The sequence below is a fragment of the Lolium rigidum genome, chromosome 4, assembly GCF_022539505.1.
Source record: "Lolium rigidum isolate FL_2022 chromosome 4, APGP_CSIRO_Lrig_0.1, whole genome shotgun sequence".
Lineage (NCBI taxonomy): Eukaryota > Viridiplantae > Streptophyta > Magnoliopsida > Poales > Poaceae > Lolium > Lolium rigidum.
In genome coordinates, this window is record NC_061511.1 from 227211762 (window position 1) to 227227868 (window position 16107).

At 41.5% G+C, this 16107-nt stretch overlaps 2 protein-coding genes and 1 long non-coding RNA gene across 3 annotated transcripts; 2 read left to right on the forward strand and 1 right to left on the reverse strand.

Annotated features, from left to right (window-relative positions):
* The first annotated feature begins 217 nt into the window (after window positions 1-217).
* LOC124650107 lies at window positions 218-2521 on the forward strand. Its single transcript, XR_006986883.1, has 3 exons — window positions 218-331; window positions 1158-1954; window positions 2058-2521. It is a non-coding gene; the product is annotated as an uncharacterized LOC124650107 (long non-coding RNA).
* Window positions 2522-3918: 1397 nt separating this feature from the next.
* Window positions 3919-6612, reverse strand: LOC124649673. Its single transcript, XM_047189266.1, has 6 exons — window positions 6511-6612; window positions 6358-6413; window positions 6170-6293; window positions 5288-5394; window positions 4289-4355; window positions 3919-4204 (listed from the first exon to the last, which is right to left on the reverse strand). Exons 1-6 carry the CDS (start codon window positions 6581-6583, stop codon window positions 4125-4127), a joined length of 507 nt encoding a protein of 168 aa, XP_047045222.1. The 5' UTR covers window positions 6584-6612; the 3' UTR covers window positions 3919-4124.
* Window positions 6613-6984: 372 nt separating this feature from the next.
* LOC124707183 (tubulin-folding cofactor D-like) lies at window positions 6985-15885 on the forward strand. The gene is made up of 17 exons (XM_047238841.1): window positions 6985-7104; window positions 7567-8114; window positions 8357-8459; window positions 8714-8890; window positions 9894-10070; window positions 10262-10378; window positions 10517-10621; window positions 10839-11009; window positions 11095-11310; window positions 11620-11818; window positions 11909-12114; window positions 12239-12463; window positions 12568-13119; window positions 13502-13771; window positions 14483-14527; window positions 14870-15052; window positions 15525-15885. The coding sequence occupies exons 2-17, from the start codon at window positions 7567-7569 to the stop codon at window positions 15813-15815; spliced, it is 3585 nt and encodes a 1194-aa protein (XP_047094797.1). The 5' UTR covers window positions 6985-7104; the 3' UTR covers window positions 15816-15885.
* The last annotated feature ends 222 nt before the right edge of the window (window positions 15886-16107 follow it).

Genomic DNA, 16107 nt, shown 5'->3' on the forward strand with positions numbered 1-16107 from the left:
AAGAAATCGAGCGGGGAAAACGGAGGCTTCGCGCCAGGTCCGAGGCCGCCGCCGCCGCTGCCGATCCCCGCGGACGCCGAGCGCCCCGCTGCCGACCCGCCGCCGCCCGAGCGCCGCCGCTGCCGACCCCGGCTCGGCCGAACTCAGTCCGCTGCCGATCCCGCCGCCGCCGAGCGCCGCCGCTGCCGATCCCGCCGTCGCCGCTGCCCGCTGCGGAGCTCCCCCGCCACGGAGGAGACTCACCACCGCGCCGCCGCCGCGGAGGAGAGGCGGCACCGCGCCGCCATTGAACCGGGCCATCGCGGAGGAATAGGGCACTAGTCTGTATCAGGTTCTCTCTCATTTTTTCTTTAGATTCTTTTGCTGCTGTTCTTTGAGCAATTTGATAGAATTGGTAGTTGACCTCTGGTCCATATTAATGTATTCAAGTGGAATTAGACAAAAAAATAGTTCATATCACAGTTTGTGGATTATACATGTAAATTTTTTTTAGGACTCGGCACCAAATGGGTTTGAATCAGGGTATATAGTAACGCTAAAACATTTGGTACATATGCTAGCATCATCTTAACTGTTAGGAGTTCTAATTTTAGAAAAAAAATCTATATTATTTGAGCATAATACAATGCCATGAATATGGATATTTCTCTCTCTAATCTCTAATTTAAGTATTTCCTCCGGACTAAGAATATAGTATGTACTAGCTGGGAATCAGTTACTATTGTTACATGTGCGGATAGGGTCGAGCATTTGCAATCTGCAGGAACATTCAGATCATTTTGACAGCATGCGCAAATATGAGTATTCATCTCCAGCACACTATATTCTGATACTGAAAATAAGAATGAGGGTGTCCGGCCGGGCATTGAACCCAAAATCTAGCAGTAGTGGATTGATATTTGCAGGGAAATTTAGAGGGAAACTAAAGCTAGGGTGCAGTTAGTAAAGAAGTCATGTACTCCGTATATCAGTTTATTTATTCCAATTATATTAGAACAAAATCAGTGCAGTTGTTCAAAGATACTAGTGAATGCAACACCAAAGTATTGATGTTAGCTGCTGTTTTGTTTTGTTTTAAGTTAGTTTGTGAATGCAACAGCAAGCTATTTACTCAGATTGCAGTCCACTAATTTATATACTTTGTTTTCATTTGCCAGAATTGAATGTTGTGCAATGGCAGAAATTGGAAAGAGGACACCCAAAGTTGGAGTGAGGGCCACGTCCGGTTTGATGTGAGGAAAAGATCCACCATCAAAAGCAGAAGTGATGGAGTGATTACTTCGCGCTGGTTTGTTTGTTCCAATGAAGGCCATCGAAGGAAAAACCAAACAGATCATGAGCCAAAGCGTATTAGAGCTGAAACAAGAACGAATTGCAAGGCTCATATGATTGTTACATATGATCGAGTTGCCAAACATTTTGAAGTCACCGAAGTTGATTTGGAACACAATCACCGCCTTCAATTGCCACAGACCCGCCACTTGTTGGCATCACAAAGGAAGATTTCAGAACTGCAAGCTTTCGAGATAGAAACAGCCGATGATAGTGAGGAGCATATAGCCAACATATTCTGGGTTGATGCTAAAATGCTACTTGACTATGCACACTTTGGCGATGTTGTCACATTTGACACTACATTTGGCACAAACAAAGAGTATAGGCCATTTGGTATTTTTCTTGGGCTGAACCAGTTCAGAAAAACAACCATTTTTGGTGCTGCCTTGATGTTCGATGAAACACGTGACTCCTTTATATGGCTCTTTGAGACTTTTCTAGCCGCACATAAGAGAATGTTGACCCAAATGTGAAGCAAGTAGATGAGATGCTTAGATCTGCACGGCTGAAGAAAAAAGAGGTTCCGGCAAAGAACTTAAGGAGGAAGAAAACTTGGTTGGACAAGTTACTCAAGGGGAAGCACAGAGTAACTAAAGGGCCAACAAAACAGGGAGAGAAGGTATGTTGCAATTGGTACATGATATGTTCTTATTGCTCATTTGTAAACTAATTTCTTCATTAGCAATAACAAAAGAACTAATTACAGTAATTTTTGTTCTCAGCCACAAAAGAAGAAGGATGGTGTGCAAAAAAAGAAAAAAAGATGGTGTGCTTCCTCAAGTAGGAGTGGAGAAGTATGACAACAACAAAGAAGTAAATTTGGTGCTTCAAGAGTGCAATAATATTACGAGCTTCACCCAGCTCTTGACAGCTAACCTTGATAATCTGTTCTAGCATGGAATCTGTTACATAATATTTTGTACATGGTGCTGATGATGAACATTATCTGATCTAGCATGGAACTTATTAGATAGTATTTTGGACATAGTTAACTATAGTAGTATGGGGTTAACTATATTTTGTGGCCTAAGTGTACAAGTGAAATGGTCGTTTCGTGGAGAATTTGAAATGGCCGTTTTGTGGCCTAATCTGTTCTGGTATGGGGTTAACTATATTATTTTGTGGCCTAAGTGTACAAGCAAGTGGTACCGAATTTGTATTGTTAAATTACTGCTGTTTTACTGTTTAGAAATGTCTCAAATTAACATATGCAGGTCTGGTAAAGTATACTGTTTGTAGTGCGTACTGTTCACAGTATACTATTTGTAGTACATAATATTCAGAAATATTGTTTTATGCAATGTTCGAAACTCTTGAGTAAATGTTCTGTGCTGTTTATACTGTTTAAAACGTTTAATTTGAAGCAATCTAAATTTTGGGATCTTTTTGCCTTGGATCATTCTGGGCCTTTGGATGAGGATTGGATGGCATCTGAGAGGGTGCATGTTGCAGCGTGACATGCTGTATGCATGTCACCTGAACTCAGTCCGTTCCCTGCATGTGATGCAGCCGGCCAAAACTCATCTAGTCCACTCGAGTACTATGCAGCCGATGGCATTTTACGACGACATGTTGCTGAGAGCAAGAATTTTACTTGCGTGCAAGCAAATGCTCCTTTGTGCACTTTCCAGGTAGTAATAATGCCAATGGACTTCTAATCCAACAGGGTATGGAAGCACAGTGCAAAGAATGGGCAAGTTAGTTGCATGTCACATTCAGAGTCATCCACACGGCGGTTAACTCGCGCCTTCGGCTGCTATTTCAGTCAGCGTCCGGGAGCACCACCGGCGCCACTAACATGGTAGAAACGCAAAACGCTAAAATGATACTCCCTCTGATCCTAAAAAAAATGTCTGATGGTACATTTAGCATAAACAACCTCGAAAATTATTTGGTCTCAATCCGCACTCCACCAAATGCACTGATCAGGAAAGGGATAGGGACACTGTAGCTGGCTGGCGCGCGTGGAGAATGGGGCCATGGGCACACTTTGAAGTCTGACCTGGGCAGACTCACGCGGGGCATCGCGCGGCAAGGGGCGCAGGCATGCGCGCGGCGTAGACTCCGGCAGGAACGACGGCAATATGCATTGTTTTAGAAGGATTTAATTATAAAAAGTAATTGTACTAACTGTTGGACACTATTTTAGGATCGGAGGGAGTACATAAAAGTTCTTAATTAGCCTTTTAGCGGAAATTCAATTCGGCTCCCGGGTGCGTATGCTCCCTCTACCAACAAAACATATTTCGAAGTGTGGAAAAATTTTGACAAAAAATTCTACATGTACATCTCCATAATATATGTGTATGCGTCAAGTTTCACGAAAAAATAATATTTTTTGTAGCCTATGTAAAAAAGAGAAAACTTATCCTGTAAAAAGCATTATTTTCAGCACTGAATTTTGTCTTTTTTACACACGTCACATGATAAGTTCATTTTTTATGAAACGACTTTGTGAGCGCGTAGCACGTGAAGATGTACGTGCAGATTTTTTGTTTCAATTTTTTTGAACTTCAAAATATATGTAAGATGTATTTCAAAATATAGGGAGCATATGCTCCCATGTTCCAAAACACCACACCCGCCTTTTAGCCACTATATATATGTTCCCAACAGGTTCTGTAAAGGGAAGATGCAAAAGAAGAAGAAAATAGGGGCTAAAAACAAGTTAACTCATGATAGGCACGGTGATTGTGCAACAACTGTCGTTTCTTCAGATCTCTAGCATTCCACAAGTACAAAAACCAGAAAGTATTCTGTTCCTTTACCGGTAGAGCACAGCTACAATGTTACGAAGCTCTCTTGGGAGGAGACATATTCTGCAGGAGTCTGGTAGTCGTTGCGATAACCACCAACTGAAGCAGGACACCTAGCCAGACAGTGAAGGGTGATGGAAGGCAGAAGTTAGCATCACATATTTGTCAACAGATAAAAACAGCGATGTAGAACTTACCAAGTACAACACGGACCACATCAAACAGTTCGTAGCTTGTAATGGCTGAGGTGTCCTGCTTCATGATCTAGCAACAACCGGATGTGAATTAGTTGATGTATTTATGTATATGTATTCTGGAGATGGAATTTCATGACAACTCAATAAACAAATTGTGAAAATGGATCTGCAAGGTGTATATGGGATGCATTTACAATCCCAGTGGCTGCAGCAGCATGAAAGTGAAGTGGAAACATAATTCTGGTCTTGGTGATTCAGAATTAGCGCATGAATTTCTTAGATTACCATCCTACATTTTACTAATATTCAAAAACTCCAAAACAAACTCAGATAACCGACATGAATAGCTAGCTAACAGATGGAACAGAAGTGAAATCACAGATCGATAGATGTTACTGTTGCTCGTCCTTACAAGAATGAAGATATGTGTAAGATGATTTCTTTTAAACTAGCTCAGCCATGTGAAGAGTGGCAGTCACCTTTTACATGGATGAGGTTACTGACTCACTTCTTCAAAACAGTTTCGCAAAGAAAAAAGAAACTACTTAAAACTTCTCAAAACCACTGATGTTATTTATATGCTTTATATAGTCAGTCCTTATTGAGGATAGTGCATCTTCTTTATAGCTCAGTCATCTCAAAGACTTAAATTCCCCCCAATTGTCCAGCTTCTAGCATGTAACTAACATTTCTTCTACTCCCTCTGATCCATAATGGATCGGAGGGAGTATATGGAATCATTAGACCATTAAGTATTCAGCTTCACAGCGTATTCGTCGGATTTAAGTCTAGCGCCTAATCATCTATTAGGTGGGACTAGACTACAGTGAGAAACTGTCTTGACGAAACAGGTTGCTATGTCAACAAAGGTGAAGAAGACTAAACGTAAGGTTTTACAGGTACCAAAGCATGCAAAAAAGGGGTCTTACATGAGATACAACTTCACACATTACTTAGAGAAACATCTAGGTAAGAGATTTCATAGTCCAAAGTTCAAACCTTCCCAAACAACTCTGAACGGATGATGCATGTGACGGAGAATGCAACAGCAATTGATGACAGGCTCGTGTACAACCGAAGAAGCACTGCCATAGTCCGCCTCCGCCCTGTGAAACATAAAAAACCACAGCACCAAACAACATGATCAGCTCAAACATAATCAACCACAAGATCAGCTAGAATGCAATCAACAATCTGACGAGGGTAGTTTGATAAAACGACGCCACGGAAAGGATGCCCACTGCAAAATTACGGATGTAGTGTAGAAGATTATTTCTTTAGAAGTCCTCCGAAAAGTGCATTTGCAATTTGGTGGCAGTAAACTCTGGATGCCTACATTCCCTTGACAATTTATTCCGCATGTTGAGAGAAGGTGCAGATTGTAGATGGATTAGAAGCTGGTATACTTGTGCAATTTGATGGTCACTATGGATGTCTTACAATAACATGCTCTAACAATGCCATCGTTGCTTATCCTAACACAATCGTCTTTGAAGCGTTCAAGTAGGGCTGGGAGTAGTACTACCTGCTATTCACTAGGCAGGGTTTCAAGCTAGGGATGTCCAATTACATGTTAAAAGCTATAAGAAACAAGCTCATGAGTCAAACAGATCACAAGAACAATTGAATTGCTGAAGTATCCTATTTCGCTAGTCCCCTAGACAGGCAGTGACCTGTGACCATTGCTGGGCATGCTTTCACTGGATTTCCTATGCTGGTTCCTTCTTCGGTGCCATACTTGTAATTCCCCCTTTCTACCTATCAGGCTCTTTGAGAATTCCACTGAACTATCAGGCTCTTCATTTCTTACTGAAACTAGTAAAGGCAGGGAAATCTGGAAACAGAAGTTCAGAACAGCTGTAATTCACTCAGGAACATCACCTAATTCCCCCAGCAGAATGGCCAGCAATCCGGCGGCCACGGACAGCACCGCGAACTTGTTTACCTCCGCCCCCTTCGACAGAGATAGCAACAGCAGCGCGGCCCCAGCGACTTGGTGCAGTATCTACAGAGCAGCAGTTATCAGATCAAGCGCCGCGGCGATGACAAGAGAGCGCGCCAGTCCGTACCTGCACGAGGATGAGGCTGGCGAGGCGGGATCTTCCGTCGGCGACCCTCTGGTACCCTGCAATGGCGCGCGAGATTCGCGGATGTTTTCGGGCTTGGGTTAGGATTCCCGAAGATGGTGCGGCGTTTGGGGTTTTGGGGCGGCGGATGCTTACGGGAGTCGACGACCATGCGGTAGGAGAAGTCGGAGCCATCCGTGCCGGACGGCCGGCCGCGCCGCTGCTGCATCGGGAACGGCGACGACGGCGACGACGACGACGACGCGGCGAAGGAAAGAGGGAGGTCTGTCCAGGCAGGAGGCGCCTCTCTGGCTACGGAAGTCTTCAGACACAAAATACGCTTCTTGGCTATCGAGACGTAAACCTGAGGATACGCTTGTAATGCAGTTAACCGTGTCAGACGCACGATCCGGGGACACCAAACACGGCGGCGCAGTCTCCGGCACACTCGCAAGCCGCGACCACCAGTCTGCCGCCGCCTCGAGCCCGGCGACGGAGGAAGCCGCCGCCATTCCGACACCGAGTGTGTCCATGTCTGCCCCACCCGGCCACTCGGAAGCCACTGCTACCGGGGATGCCTCAGCTGATCCTACTGCCGCTGCCGTCGCCGACGACGTGCACGACTCGAAAGAGGTCGTCCTGCGGAGGTACTTCCTGCAGGAATGGGAGCTGGTCTCCGCTATTCTCGGCCGCATCGTCGCCGCTGGCGGAGTCGCCGAGCCCGCCGACGTCCACAGGATCCGCTCCATCGTAAGCTCTTTTTTCACCCACCCCTTGTTACCTGTCGCTAAACCATAGATCCCTAGGAGAATAATGTCTAGCCCTTACAGCAATGCTAGATTTTGTTTGGTTGGTTGGTGTGGGTTACGGAAGAGATTAGTAATCTGTTTCAGCGTACATTACTCATGAGATCTCTTACTCGTTGCACTAAAAGCAGTACAAAATAAACTAAAAGCTTCATGTTTCGTTTCAAAAAAGAAAGCTTCATATTCTCGACTACCCGCATTCACTAAACACTGGATGAGTTTGGATAGTGTATGATGAAAATTTAAGCTGCTTGGTCGACTCGCTAGCAAATTTGCATTGAAATTGGTATGTTTAATTTTTTTGACAAGTCGTTAGGTTTTATCAATCTGTGGAAGGGAACTACCTTTACCTGTCATGTTCAAAAACTTGATGCAAATAACTGCCATTTTCTTTCTGCCAACATAGATGGACAAATATCAAGAAGAGGGTCAACTTCTGGAGCCATACCTAGAGGAAATCATCTCACCGCTTATGTCATTGATTCGATCGAAGATAATGGAACTTGGTGCTGGCACCGACGAGCTCCTTGAAATCATCAAGCCTCTGTGTATTATCATCTACACTCTGGTGACAGTCTGTGGGTATAAGAGCGTCATCAAGTTCTTCCCTCATCAGGTTTCAGATCTAGAGCTTGCGGTTGCTCTCCTTGAGAAGTGCCATACAATGAGCTCTGCGACGACTCTTCGGCAAGAGAGCACAGGAGAAATGGAGACGAAGTGTGTCGTTCTGTTGTGGCTTTATATACTAATCTTAATTCCGTTCGATATCTCCTCCGTGGACACGAGCATTGCTGCCGCTGATCACATGGGTGGGTCTGAGGTCGTTCCGCTTGTGACAAGGATATTGGACATCTGTAAGGATTATCTCTCCAATTCTGGTCCAATGAGAAGGATGTCTGGGTTGCTGCTTGCAAGGCTCTTGACTCGTCCAGACATGTCCAAGGCTTTCAGCAGGTCATTCTTGCAATTATTTCGTTAAAACTTACACCTAGTATGCATAGACATTTCAAAGTGCTAGATTACCTTCAAAAGTATTCATGACTGGAGAATTGTCATGTTTCTGTCACTACTAGGAAGGTTTATTGTCTGAAATAAATGAAAAAATGTTAATCATTTCTATTTAGCTAACAATTTCTTTGTTATTAATGCCATATATTAGAGGACAATTTATTGAGTTGTCTCTGTTCTGTTTCCAGTTTTATGGAATGGGCACACAAGATCTTGTTGTCCGTCACAGATGACTTTGTGGATCAATTTAGGTCCATCGGTATAGTGGAAGCTTTAGCATCAATATTTAAGGTTTGCTTCGTCATTTTTGTTCATACTTGTAACTGCATACTACTCTTGTGTAGAGTTATCTTTTCCGTTGTTGCCTAACAAATTTATAAACAATATAGCCCATCTCTGTTTTCTCGTAGGAATTAAGATATTATGTTTACATCTGTTATTATTTGTTGCTGCTGTGAAAAGGGAATGAATCTGAATATGTCCTTCACTTGTAGTTAACATCTCAATTGTCTTTGATGTCTTCCTCTTGGTTCCCCTTGTTGCAGATTGGTAACCGGAGAGTGCTACATGATGCTGTTTCTGGTATTTGGAATGATTGTTCAGTTGTGATGAAAACTAATATTGCCATCAGAAGTCCCCTACTTAGGAAATATCTTGTCAAACTGGCGCAGCGAGTTGCTCTCATTAGCTTACCTCCACGTACCCCATCATGGCGTTATCAGGTTTGAAGTCTTCAATTGTTGACCTTTTGCCTTAAACCATTGATTGTATGGGTTTTAGCACTGCTTTCTTGATTAAGTGCATTTGAATATATAGATGGTTTCATGCGTGTACTGGTTCTTTTTACAGTGATGTTGGTGGCACAATCAAAACTAGTTTACTCTTGTAGTACCTAGTACTCTTATGTTTCGACATTCAGTTACCTGATTCAATGTTAAATTCAATAAAACACCTTCTGATATGGATGCGCAAGCTGAAAAACTATATGCATGATGCAGAACTCCAGATCACTTCTTTTATGTATGGAAATTGTAGGGGACAGCCTGACTGGAAACATATTTAAAATATAAAAAAGTAACGGGTTCCACAAAATATAAACGAAACAAATATCACGTCAAAGGGCCACAAACTGCCAATCTGTATCCTCTAGCCATTTACTTGATGTAATCTACCATCGTCGCAGAGATCATATCTTGCTCATGAAACCAATATGGATATGTGAAGCATTCATGTGGTAGGGGTAAGGACTTGTCTAACATTACTGGAACTCCAACATCTATCAGTCAAGACATAGCTTGGTATACTAACTAAGGCCACTAACTTTGAGGTTCTGTTGACTCTGAATAGTTAACAGGTTATGGTAATGTGTGTTGATTTACTTTTTATTAAAAATATGGTTTACTACTTGGGATTGAATCTGGAAGTTCTTTCTGAGACAAGGACTGTCAAATTAATCGGTTCAGTTAAGGGCATATAGGTTAGCTGCATCAAAGAAGCAACATGTACACTTTGATGCTACATCTCCTGCTTCTTAAATTGCTGGCAGTGATTTTCTTATTAGTTTCCAAGATGGCTAATGAAGTACAATAATTTAATAATTGATGACATACTTTACATGTATCTTTCATCGGATGAAATCTGTAAGAAAATGCCCCCTGCACTAGTTCACCAGTCTGTTCTTGTTTCCTTGTTTTAACATACTGCTTACTGGTTCCAATTGTGCAGTCAGTAAGTAGTTCACTCGGTGCAAACCTTTCAAGTTCTACTTCTGGGTCTTCAAGCGGATCAACCCAACAGGTGAACATCGATCAAACAGACACATGTTTATTGGAAGAAGATATGGATGTTCCAGAAACTGTGGAAGAGATTATTGACTTACTACTGACTGGTTTGAGGGATTCTGTAAGTTCTCATCTTAATATTTTCTGTAAAGATTTGAGTTTGTTGTCTGGATCTTAAATTCTTAATACAATGAGTAACCATGTTGTCTAAGTTTATGTAGTAAAGGGCACTTTGTGAACTATTCATCTATTCATTTATCATGAATATTTTCACCCTCGGACTAAAAAGTGAATATTTATTCCTCTGCCCAGGATACAATTGTGAGATGGTCTGCTGCCAAAGGAGTTGGTAGGATAACTGCACGTTTAACACCTGCACTGTCTGAAGAAGTTCTATCCTCAATCTTGCAGCTTTTTTCTCCTGGTGAGGTCCGTCTATAACATATGAACTTTAAAATATCATTCATTTGTTAAATATGTTTGCAGTTTCATCTTTCAGCTTTCCAAAATGCAAGTTTTCTTAGTGAATTACACAACTAAATAACTCATGCCTTTTGGATACTGAAGGGTGATGGTTCCTGGCATGGTGGCTGCTTGGCTTTGGCTGAACTTGCTCGGAGAGGGCTGTTGCTGCCTTCTAGCTTCCCTGATGTAATTCCTGTTATAATAAAGGTACATAACAGAATAATCCCCAATACCGCCTTCGTGTACCCTATGATGTTCATTTTTCTGGCATGAATTGCAATGTGGCCATCCTGTTGCATGCCCCCACATGGTCCCACCCATATTCTGATAAAATATTTGAGATGCTTAAGTATTGGCACCCTTGTATGATTATAATCCAGCTGCACTAGTATCCCAGTTAACATCATGACATATTGCTTTGCAGGCTTTACACTATGATGTGCGAAGAGGTCCACATAGCATTGGCTCACATGTAAGAGATGCTGCAGCATATGTTTGTTGGGCGTTTGGTCGAGCCTATACCAACTTTGATATGAAGGCGGTCTTGGAACAACTTGCTCCCCACCTTCTAACGGTTGCTTGTTATGATCGAGAGGCAAGGTTCATTTTGTGCTTTTTTCACTGGTGGAGTGATATTTTGTTAATTGTATCTCATGTATCCTTTGCCTGTCTGATTTCAGGTTAATTGTAGAAGAGCTGCTTCTGCTGCCTTTCAAGAGAATGTTGGAAGACAGGGGACATATCCGCACGGCATTGATATCGTGAATACAACAGACTACTTCGCTCTGGCTTCGCGGTCAAACTCTTATCTGACTGTCGCTGTTTCTGTTGCTAAGTATGAGGGATATCTTTATCCCTTTGGAGAAGAGCTGCTGTGCAATAAAATATCCCACTGGGTACTGTAGTTCTCTGCAAGTTTTTTTGGTTGAGTAAAATATCCTACTGTTTGCCTGTTTCCTGACTTCTTGCGCTTCAATCATATTATCTTCTGGTAGAATCATTTATACAAACTAAATATGCAAAGGTCTTATTTTCTTCTGAATATTATTGTAATAGTAATACTCAATGTTTTAAATAATCATTGCTTATGATTCAAATCTATACCACTTTCCATGACTAATTTTTCTATCCTGTTCTGCCATGTTTTTCCTCCTGTTTCCCTGTTAATTGACGACATGATTTGGCTGGTTTTCTTTCTTTCCTAGGAAAAAAGCTTGAGGGAGTTGGCGGCGCAGGCCCTGGCATTGCTTGTGCAATATGATATGGATTACTTCGCTGGGCATGCCCTTGATAAGTTAGTTCCCTGCACTCTGTCATCAGACTTGTGCACTAGACATGGGGCCACTCTAGCTGCCGGCGAAATTACTTTGAAGTTGCATCAGCTTGGTTTTGCTTTTACCACAGGTAAGTGTCCGTATCTGGATTATGTGGTGCAATATTTTTCATTGAACTGCTAGCTCTAAAGGTGGGCTTTGCATCTGTGTATTTCTGTAGACATGCAGAGAGCTTTGTCAGGCATTGTCCCTGCAATTGAAAAGGCACGCCTTTATCGAGGTAAAGGAGGAGAAATTATGCGCTCTGCTGTTTCCCGATTCATTGCATGTATTTCTATGGCTGCAATATCCTTGAATGAGAAGACAAAGAGAAGTTTGATGGAAACCCTTAATGAAAATTTGAGGCATCCCAATTCTCAAATACAGGTAAATTTTCCCTTTTCTTGTTTGATCAGCTGGTGTGCTTGTAGTCTCAAATACTTTATATGTGTATAAGCATGATATTAATGCCCTGCATTTTGTACTGAGTACTATTCACAATATTATCCAGTGTGCTGCTGTTGAAGCGTTGAAGCATTTTATTCCAACCTATCTGGTTTCCGCTGGTGAAAAGATTGGTAATGATGTTGTTTCAAAGTATGTGGCGCTTCTCGATGACCCAAATGTAGCTGCAAGACGAGGTGGAGCACTGGCCCTTGGAATATTACCGTATGAGTTCTTGTTAATAAAATGGATGCCTGTCATGAGTAAGCTCTGTAGCTCATGCACAATAGAGGTAGTGAAATTTCCACTACATTCCAGCAGCAAAACATTTATAACAATAACTCGTGCTGTTGATGTACTTCTTGAATGCTGGAGCTGAAACTCTACAATATGCAGGATAAGGCTGATGATCCTGATGCTGAAGCACGTGTGAACTCTGTTAGGGGGCTAGTTTCAGTTTGTGAAACATTAACATCTAATGTTGAACAGGCCTCTAGTATTGGAGAACCTATATATGCGTTCATAAAAGTTACGGTCATGCAAGCTTTATTTGGAGCACTTGATGATTATGCTGTAGATAACAGAGGAGATGTGGGTTCTTGGGTACGTGAAGCAGCAATGGATGCACTACGACGGTGTGCGTTCATCCTCTGCAGGAGAGATGGTGTTTCAGTGAGAACACCACCAGTTGCTGAGGATAAATCTGAGCCAAGCGACATGGATACAAATGCAACTACTAACACTCACAAATTATTTGATTCTACCATTGCACAGGATCTGGTTGCAGGAATTGCAAAACAGGCAGTTGAGAAAATTGATAAGATAAGAGAAATTGCGGTCAGGATTCTGCATAGGATTCTGTACAACCAGGAGCAGTTCATCCCATTTATACCTTACAGGGAGCTGTTGGAAGAAATTATTCCCAACAATGCAGATTTGGAGTGGGCAGTAAGTAATTGCTCACCGGTTTCTCTTCTGTTAACTGCCAAGCCAACTAGGCACTACCATGTCTAATTATTGTGGTGTGATATGTTGTACAACTAGCTGTGCTGCCCTCAACTCTTTTCTTTTAGTGCTCAGTTGCTCACCAATTTTCTTTCTCCCAAGATCCTAATCATCTTGGAAATAAGTTTGTTGGGGTTAGGTTTTGTAACATATGTGATCCATAAACCTCTCTGGTTCCTCAGTAATTGATACAACACATTTTGATAATAGTGCCTCACTAATAGTTTGTATAGCCAATTCATATGGTACCAATGTGTGCATCATATTTTGCTAGGTGGTAGTACTGTCATTGAGGCCACAACTGATAGATCTTTACCTTGATTAGGTTCCTGCAGTATCATATCCACGATTGGTGAAGATTCTTCAGGCCACCTGTTACAGCAAGCCTGTGCTTTCAGGGCTTGTGATTTCTACCGGTGGGTTGCAGGAGTCTTTGAGGAAAGTTTCAACATCAGCTTTAGTAGGATACTTGCAAGATTCAAATATCAATACAATTGATGAAGGCAAAAGTAGAGAGTGTCTACTGAGTCATGACATTCTGTGGGTTCTCCAGCGTTACCAGAAGTGTGACCGTGTAATTACACCCACATTGAAGGTAAACAATAGTATGTGCCCTAAATGCATCATTTTGTAGGTCCAACAGTATAAGATATGTCGCGTGTTATTGTTCTTCATAACATATGATTGGGCTTATTACGAACTTTGTATTGTTTTTGTTCACTGACAATGCTTTTATTTGAGTAGTTATTTATCATCATTGTTTTCTTGTATTGTCGTGTAGTCTTCATAATAGAAGTGATTTCTGTTAGCAACATTTTATGCAGAAGAATTCTATGTTTGATCAGGTCTTCCATTTAGACTGATATTATTATCATCAGTTCTAGCAATTTAGTTTTGATTCTACTATTTTAATCTGTGAAAATTCACATGTCTCTTGTTGAAGTGTATAGATTGCCTAGCCCTTTTCCATCAGTTCGGACTTTTGGTTGCGTTGGCTAGTGCATGAAGCTTAACATGGTATCAAAGCCCAGGGTCTCGAGTTCGAGTCCTGGCTTTCGCGATTTATCCTAAAATTGTTGTTGCCCCATCGGAGTCCACGTATAGGCCTGTTGAGCCTGCCTCGACTCTACACGTGTTGACTTGTCTTCCCGTCACACGTGAGGGGTGTTGAAGTGTATAAGTAGATTGACTTTTGGTTGCGTTGGCTAGTGCATGAAGCTTAACATCTCTATGTTCTTATTCTGACGTTTGTGCATTGCCATTTTTCTTTACTCTTTTTAGTAAATCTAACAAGGTCCCTTTGCAGACTATTGAAACTCTACTCAGTAAAAAGGTTTTCTTGAACAAGGAGGTGAGTTAATTTTGTTTTTGAGCATTACGAGACACTGAGCTTGAATGCTAAATTTTGATGCTGATGCCCTTCATGTGTAAAAACGCTTGTAGTACCTTCGTAGTGCCAGAAAAGAATTACACATTTTGTTAGGTCATTAAGATTTATAGACATAGTAAGAGGTGGAACTTGATGAGAAAATCAGAACTACTTATACCACACGTTTTTGTAAGTCAGCATTTTCAAAACTTATATAGTAGGAAATGAATTTACAAACTCCAAACTTCCACATTATATGATGTTGGTCATAGTTATTTTTGCTATCTTAGGCATGTTGACGAGTATATCTATGTCTTGTAACAGGGGCATGGCGACTTCTACTGTGAACTGGTAAATTTACTAGGTTCTGAACTGAAGGGATCAAAGGACTTCACGAAGTTATGTGCAGGCCTCTCAATCCTCGGATATATTTCTTCACAACTAGATATAACTGGCACCAAGGCATTCTCTCAACTCCTAACGTTCCTAGGCCATAGATACCCAAAGGTATTACAGGAAACTCGAAACGGAGGAGCTACACATCGGCCTTTATTTTCGAACACTCGGAATTCATATTTCAAAAGTTTCAAAAAAAATTCTACGGGTAGCCCATGATTATAGTATAAACGTGCAAAATCTCAATATGAACTACTTTGTATCCTAGACTGCACAAAAATGAGAAAAACTGATAAATTTTACAGTGAATAGTGCACACTTCAACACTATATAATTTGTTAGATTTTTATCATTTTCGTGTAGCCTAGAATACAAAGTAGTTTATATTGAGATTTATAGGGTTGTAGTATACAACATTGCCTACCTATAGAGTTTTGTTTTAGTTTTTTTGAAATTTTGAAATACAAATTTTAAGTGGTTGAAAATAAAGAGCTACATGTAGCTTCGCCTACATTTGTCCACTCTTGCTATTTGACGCCACACAGTAATAAATTGAGCTAAAATACTTGCTGCCAACTCACAGATCCGGAAGGCTGCAGCTGATCAGGTGTACCTTGTACTGCTGCAAAATGATAATTTGATCTCGGCAGAAAATATGGATAAAGCTCAGGATGTACTTGCGGAGACATGTTGGGAAGGAGATGTGGAGGAAGCAAGGCGTAAGAGGTCAGAACTGAATGAGATGGCAGGGTTTGGTGTCACCAGTTCACAGAAGTCCGAGAATCGGCAAGAAACAAGGCAAACGCCTCATGTTCAGAATTCAACTGATGAGAATACTTCTTATTCTTCATTGGTTGAATTTAGTGGGTACTAGGAATGTATGTTTGTTCAGAATTCAACTGATGAGAATACTTCTTATTCTTCACCGGTTGAAATTCCTTAGAAGTCGTTTGGAAGCCAGGTTTTCATTTCATTTGTAGCATTTTGATTCATTTCATTTACATTGTAATTCCAGAAATTGACACTTGTTTGGTTGCCACAGGAATTGTAAATGACAGTAGAATTCAATATTGAATTTGTTTGGTTGCCACAGGAATTGTGAATGACAGGTTTCAGCTCGGAATTGTGATTACACATGGCATCATTTTGCTGGATTTCCTAAATGA